Source organism: Cyprinodon variegatus, unplaced genomic scaffold, assembly GCF_000732505.1.
Source record: "Cyprinodon variegatus isolate N-32 unplaced genomic scaffold, C_variegatus-1.0 Scaffold80, whole genome shotgun sequence".
In the NCBI taxonomy this organism is placed as follows: Eukaryota; Metazoa; Chordata; class Actinopteri; order Cyprinodontiformes; family Cyprinodontidae; genus Cyprinodon; species Cyprinodon variegatus.
The window spans coordinates 276,814-284,523 of NW_015150533.1; the positions used below are offsets into that span (position 1 = coordinate 276,814).

At 38.2% G+C, this 7,710-nt stretch overlaps 1 protein-coding gene across 11 annotated transcripts in view; it reads left to right on the forward strand.

Moving 5' to 3' along the window:
- Positions 1-7,710, forward strand: part of LOC107083665 (receptor-type tyrosine-protein phosphatase S-like) — a 272,199-nt gene that overhangs the window by 239,120 nt on the left and 25,369 nt on the right. For all 11 annotated transcript variants that reach the window (XM_015373047.1, XM_015373045.1, XM_015373049.1 and 8 more), the window contains 3 exons: positions 205-302; positions 4,026-4,149; positions 7,523-7,698. In XM_015373047.1, the coding sequence (XP_015228533.1) occupies positions 205-302; positions 4,026-4,149; positions 7,523-7,698 (398 nt within the window). The remainder of the gene's footprint in view (positions 1-204; positions 303-4,025; positions 4,150-7,522; positions 7,699-7,710) is intronic.

The following is a 7,710-nucleotide window of genomic DNA, read 5'->3' on the forward strand; positions in this document are numbered from 1 at the left end:
TTATTTATTGGTTCACTGCCTTTGTCAAGCTTCCCCATCACTAAAAGCAAGTCCATCATTGTTGCACAGGCAATATATTCTCACCTATTAAAGCTTGCGTTTTCAAACTTTTGAACCTTCAGCCCGTCTTCTTTACTAATGGACCTTTTTTTTTTTTTTTCCTCTCCCACATGGAATTCCTGTGTCTATTTTCTTGGCGAACAGGTATGATGAATCATCCTCCGATCCCCATCTCTGAGCTGGCCGAGCACACCGAACTTCTCAAAGCTAATGACAACCTCAAGCTCTCCCAGGAATATGAGGTGAGCGCGGCCTGAGGTTCAAATTTGCTGGAGTATTGATTCCTGTCTGATTGTGTTTTCACTGGAACTGGACAAAAGAGTTGTTTTTGTTGCGATGTAAAAAACAAGGTTTCTTTTGTAGATGTCTTAGTTTTGCTGGACAACTAAATTCCGCCAGCTGGCACTTGAGATTCCTAAAGCAATCAGTGGTGCATATTTTTTCCCTGTCTGTTTTTTTTTTCATATTTCAGCAGGATAATTATTGAGATCAATCATTTAAGTCTGCGTTAGCTTGTTGAAGCATTTTTTAGCTGCCAAACTCCAATTCTTTACTGAATAGGATCATTAGTTCTACTAGAATACATTATGGAAATGGAAAAATAAATATTTTTATTCACCCACAGCACTAATATTGACATCTTTTACACACGCCAATGAACTTGGACTAAAGATTTGCTTTCTTCTACAATAGAGATTTAGTCTATATTCCTATCCAGAGCTCTGCACAGGCAGCCAGCCTTGGTTCGTTTCTGAAGGCCTGTGTCTGTGTGTAGTGTGTGTACAGAGTGTATAACTGAGCTGTCTGAGCTCTGAGTCGGCCACGGTTATAAATGACACCAGAGTTGATTAGAAATCAGGAGCGCTGAATCAGCTCTCGTTTGCATACAAGCAATATTCTCTGCTCACCATCCCTAAATCACAGAGCCTGACGCCTTGTTGCCCGCCAGCTTAAAGTATAAAGCCGGTACGGAGGCATAGATTGTCGTCATCATGCCTGCTGGTGGATGTTGGTGGATAATGACTTCTCATAGCAGTCCAGCATTTCTTGGGTATCTATTATTCAAGAGCCCAGCATTTGGACTGTATACCAAACGGGATGAGTTTGCTTCTTTCATTGGTGAGGAAAAAAACGAAAAGAAAAAAGTGGTAGAGTCGATGCTAGAAGTTCTAATTACCATGCTTTGAGAGACAGCCTCCAGACACTAGCTCATCTCTGTCCTTTTTCCCCTCTCTCACTGTCTGCCTTCCCGTCCTCAAACACCCCCCCCACCTCAGGAAAAATAAATGACCAAATTAAATAGAGAAGTGTAATTTTAATTTAGTTATTTTCTTGATGAATGGCTGTTCTTCCTGGCACCCCAGCTTGCCAAGCACAGCTCTGTAGGGGCTTTGACTGATTGGTTTTTTAGCCAGGCAGTATGTAAGAGAAAGGGGGATGAAGCGAAAAAAAAGAGAGAGAGAGAAATGAGGTGGAAAGGTTTGGTTAATGATAAAGATTCACTGCGAGGAGGCAGAGCAAAGAATCACAGTGGGGGAGTAGAGATAAGGAGGAGATCATCTGAAGCAGGAGCAGCGATGAAAAGACAACAATGCTTTCACCTGAAGATGCTTAGGATACTCTCAGAAGCTACAGTATGCAAAGCAAGACTTTTCTTCTTGGCAGGGACTGCTGTTCATTTATAGGCACTTCATAACAAATTATGAAGAAGGCAGAGAAATTCTAGTTTTATTGCCAGAATTAGTAGACTGATTTAATTTAATCCATTTCTGGCACTTCTGCGCATGTACATAATTTGTTTACTTGACTCTGTAAAGGTCCCATATTATGCGTTATAAACTTTTGCAACAGGCATATGTCTCATCAAGCCTGTATATGAGGTTCACAAATTAAAGAAATCCCTTTCACCTCTTTTACTGCGTCTCTCTAGTTCTTATCTAATTTTTGCTCATAATGCTCTTTTGCAAAAGCATTCCCCTGATGATGTCATAAGGGGAAATACACTGTCCAGAGCGGCCCGTAGCAGTCCATTGCTCAAGCTCCGGCCTTTATTTAATGGATTATTCCACACTCCTAACCGCTATCTTTGCAAACTCTGACTGGTTGTCATGGTTGTGGGTTGTGGAGGTGTGGCCTTTGGGAGGATCGGGGCGTTGAAAGCCAAAACAGCTAATTTAGAAGAGGGCTGAATAAGGAGATTTTTGGTAAAGGCTGCCTGCTTCATCTGAGATTAATTTTACTGCACAAACGCCAAAACCATGCTCTGAGGGCCTCATTGTTAATGTTTTTATTTTCAATCTAGCATAATATGGGACATCAGATTTATTCAAAGAGATAAGCTTGAAATTGTCAGGAAAATCATGTGTAAATTGGAAATATTATGCAAAGGATAGAAACATTGCAGGTTGTATAAAAAATAGAATAAGTAGAAAAGAAAATTCTTGTGAGATAACAAAAGATGATGAAAGTCATGAATAGTCCAAAAAAAAAATACATAATTTCCATAATAGTTGCACAGAGTTGTACATTCCTTAGATTTCTAAAAAAAAAAAAATCTGCAGTATTATTTGCTTGTTTTTTACAGACAAATTAAATGATTAAAAAAAATTAATTCTGTGTTTTATGTTTTTACTCTCCCATTAAATACAGAAAGTTATCTGCTCTCTGTAAAATCAATTAAAAATTTCAAAAGTAATAATAAAAGTATAGAATGGAAATCACAACATTGATTTTTGTTGAGGTTAACTTAGTTCAAAGTTTTTTGAAGGGGAAAGAGATAAGCTCTGTCTCCGTTTATTAATTATTTTCTCTTGCCTTTTTGGAAAAACAAAACACTTAAAAGTTATTTAATGATTATGTGTTAAAAAAATGAAATTACTCTCAGGTAATTATAACAAGTTCATGTATGTAATGAAATTATTCAATTGGACAATCCGTTTTTGCATATAACAAGGTTATGTAATTTTAAGCTTGAATTATAGTAAGTTTAAATATTAACAACATGTATGTGTTTAACTTAAAGCAGTCAAAGTGAGGAGAAGTTATATCCACACTACCTGAGAAGTACACTGAGAAAGGGGAATCCCTAGAAATAAATCTGGGAAGTTACAACAGATGGTGCCTTAAAAAGAGCAACTCTGGACATGTTAGAAGTTTTATATCAGAGAGTGAACTGTTGTTAACTTACTCTGTTTAGAGAATAAGATAGCTAGTTTGAGCCATCCTTTTTGATTGAGGAAGCAGAGAGAGGGGCATGCGACAATTATTCCTGACTAATGCCTGAAAATAAATATCTCAAAATGTGTTCAATTTTAGCTTAGATGTATCAATGCAATTCATATTTCCTCCAAATGTTGACACTGCTTAAAGAAAACCACAAATTAGATGCTGGCTTTAATGTCATTAGTGACTAATAGTCAAACCCAGTATAGATAATGTGGCACATAATAGAATCTATATACCAGCAAGTTTCATCACATGAAATCACATATTGTCACCAAATGGACTAAAACATGCCTGCCAAGAAATATATTTTTGTGGTAAATGTGTTGTGTAAAAACTACAACCGAATAGCTGCAATTATGATTCAAGCCTCCATCTCTACACAAAACTTTCCAAACCAGCAGATAACTAACGAAACCATTTTGATGGTTCATAAATATTTTTTGTGATTTTGTGCAATTCACACACCTTAACTGATTTGGTATTTCAAATATTGTCTGGCTTTTTTCTGATCTATACAGTTGTTTCTCACTGTACACATAGCACTTTAGCAGCTGCTGTATTCCAGGTAGAAAGCAGATGTTCCTCATAGCAGGGTGTTTTTCTTTAAGTGAAGAGCCTCCTCAATGTCTCTTTCTTCTTTGCAGCACCGCAGCTGTATTGTTATAACTCAGAGCCTCTCACAGCTTCTCTGATTACTTTTTTTATGTCTCCATGTTTCGGCTATGTCTGCCTCCTATCAGTCTATTGATCCGGGCCAGCAGTTCACCTGGGAGCATTCCAATCTGGAGGTGAACAAGCCCAAAAATCGTTACGCCAACGTCATCGCCTACGACCACTCCCGAGTCATCTTGGCTCCTATTGAAGGTAATGCTTGCCTGCACACCCTTGATTCACCATCGTTTTAGAGGAGCACCTATACACTTATTATTATAGTATTATAGCACTTATTATTTAACATTTCTCCCCAAAATTAGACGACACATAGCCTATTTTGTCGTATCTAATAAACCGACTAAAAATATATATTTTGCCAAAATAACCCAACATTCCCGTCGTATACATTCTGTCCCAGTTTGTTTGCTACCTGCAAAAAAATTATGTGAAAGAACTTGGCTTTAGAGGTCGCCTAAAATCAAGAATGTTTTTGTCAATTCCCCCTGTAAGTGCAGAGGAATTGAAATGTAGTTGGTATCGTTCAACACCGTGACATTAAATAGGGTGCGATTTGGTGGCGCAGTGGTTAGTGCACACAGCCCATGTATGGAGGCCTTAGTCCTCGACGCGGGCGACGCATGTTTGAATCTAGCCTGTGGTCCTTTCCCGCATGTCTCTCCCCCCTTTTATACGCCCTTCCTGTGAGCCTACTGTCCATAAAAAGGGCGCCACTAGTGTCATAAAAACTCAAAAAAGAAAGTATTTTTCAAAGAATAGCAGCTGTTTTTTTAGATCAGCTAATGCACTAATGCATTACTCCAAAATCTCTGCAGATCAGATTGCAGAAAATTAGTATGAAGTATGAGCAATAACTAAGTGGTCCTAATCGTATGTGTTCTTTTCTGTAAAGTTGTTTGCGTTTAGTTTAGAAATTCTTAATAAAATATAACTTAAACTATAACTTAAACTATAATAATAACTTTTTATGATTGTTTTGTGAACTGGTGCTATATTAACAAAATGTATCGAACTGATTGATTGGTTGGTAAATTGATTGATTGATTGATTTTAACATACTTGTGATTGACAAAGTCATAAATAACATAACAGGATTTTTTTAATGGATTTTTTGCTTCAATATAAAAATTGATCCTTCAGGCTGAATCTGTTTAATCAGTTACAAATCAGATGCGAGATGCAGTCATTGTCTAATAAAATAGTATTAAAGAACACATTTATTATATAGTTTTACTAATGTAGCTCGTAGAGGAACAAACATAAAGTGTGATAAGATTGTGTTAATGTGTTCAAGACATAATTGGAACCAACTCTAAACTCAAGACTTAGTTTAGCTCGTCTTGCTCTGTTGCAGTTAAGCGTTTCATGTAAGCAAATTACAAAGACTTGTTTCGCCTCATCACTTTGCACAGCACTCTTTTCTCACTCTCAAACGGATCCAAGACTTAACACCGTGTTTGCAACATCCAATTCGTCTCATCAGATCAACCCACTATTCATGACTTCCCCCTAAATGGTCATAGTTTTTTTTTTTTAGTCTTAGGCCCCGTCCACACGAAGTCAAAACGAACACGAAACGCTGATATTTTCCAAAACGTTTGCCGTAAAGACGGAGACGTAAAATAAATGAGAGCGTCCACACGAATGCATGAAAACGCTGCAAAATGTATGCCAGGCCTGTAAGTGGCGCTGTGGTGCCAAAGCAAAAATAAGCGACGAAATGTTGGGCATGTGCACTAATATTTATACATGGTTGCCCTGCGGGTCCATTTTCGTGGTTAAGTGAAATTCAGGTGCTGAACTATGTCGTCGATATTGCTCTGTTCTTCCTGGAGATATTCCAGAAGAAGAAGATTCTGTTGTAAGCCCGACAGCAGGGTGAGTAGCATTAGCAATGGCGCCATTGTTGTTGTGATACTGGTCGCGCATGCGTGTGTAGAGGCGACGCTATGACGCATGCGTGTAAAAAAAAATATGCGGTTAGGGCGTAAAGATGGAAACGCGAAAACGGCGTTTCAGAATCTTCCCACTCTGAAGGCTGAATAAAAAAATGATCGTTTACAGACCCCCGAAACGCCGGCTTCGTGTGGATGAGAGGCTGGTTTGGTGAAAAATTTGTGCGTTTAGGCCAGGGTTCGTCTTCGTGTGGACGGGGCCTTAGAGTCAGAGTCTCTCCCTCTGACTCCTAAATCATGGCCATTAAGGGCCATTGTCAGCAATACTATCCCTTCACTGATGACGGCTTTCTAGCTCTGCATCACCGGGGAACCACCCAATTGTTCACATCAAAGCCAAATTCCAGATTCTTTTTTTTTTCCTTTTATTTAGCTAGCTGCTTAGACTTGATTTCAATATCATGGAGTAGTCGGGCCAATTTGACAGTGCAACAGCATGCGTAGCAAAATTAACCGAGAGAAGAAGAATGCCTCATCCATAAATACATAAATTAATCAAGTCTGAAATTTCTATTTTACACTGCAGTGATTTTGCTATTAGTTGCAGCAGCAGAACAATCCATGCAAGCCTCCATTCTCTGTCCGCCTAGCTATGACTAAAGCCAAGGCTGCACAGTCACATTTTACAACGTGGTGTCCTCTTTTAATTGCATTTTTTTTCCCCTTTTTCTTTCTTTATAACTTTCTTTTTATCCTTTTTTATCCTCCTCTCCCCTCTGGTTTTTGTCCTCGGCACGTCTCATCTCTTAAATTAGCCCAGTCAAGTGTTTTATTGTTTGCTGCTTGAGCGTGGAGACGTCAGCAAAAGAGACGTGACTCCCCGATACTGATGCTGGAGTCTCATAGCAAACCGAAGCAATGTAGCAGTTAGCTAAATAAATAGTGGTGGCTTTAGGTCTTATTATTGTTGGTGTTGAAAAGCTCTTACTAGATTATCTTGTCTTGGTTGAAACCTTTTGCAAATTGAATAAACACTTCTAAGGATCCTGCAAAAAAGATTATGGTTATTTTCAGGGTAGTAGCATGTAATTTTACAAGATTTTACATAATGTGACAAGCATGCAGTCTTAATTATTGAAACATTACTCATCTTTATCAGAAACAATGCAGAAGGCTTTCTAATAATGTGTCTGCATTGATTATGCATGGTGAAATGGATGTTATCAGGTCTTATTCTTTAGCATTAAATCTGATTAAGATTTCTAAATAAACCCACATAGAAAAATAAAACAGTTCACAGGTTATACAAATATTGGAAAAATATAAATTATGGGGTTTTCAATTATGAAAATTGAAAAACATTTTTCTCATGTAGCATTTCGAGAGGTTATGAGTCTGGCTTCATGTATTTTAAAAGATTATTATTTTTTTTAAACCTATCTTGATTGCTTTTGTTTGTTTGTTTTTTCTCTCAAGTCAGTTATTTCATGCTTTCACACATGTTTTAATTGGCTTGGTAGCTGTCACTGTATGTGAATACTGGAAGTTGTGGCAGATGACAGAAAACAAGCAGTGCTAATAAGGAGCAAAGGAAGGGGAGTAAATTGAGCTTGGAAATTAGGCACCACTTTAGGTTTTTTTATCTCTTTGCCGTCTCTTTTTTCATCTAGGCATAACTGGTAGCGACTACATCAATGCCAACTACATCGATGGCTACAGGAAACAGAACGCTTACATCGCCACCCAGGGTCCGTTACCGGAAACATTTGGGGATTTCTGGAGGATGGTATGGGAACAGAGGACGGCAACGGTTGTGATGATGACCCGTTTAGAAGAGAAGTCTCGGGTAAGTCCATCT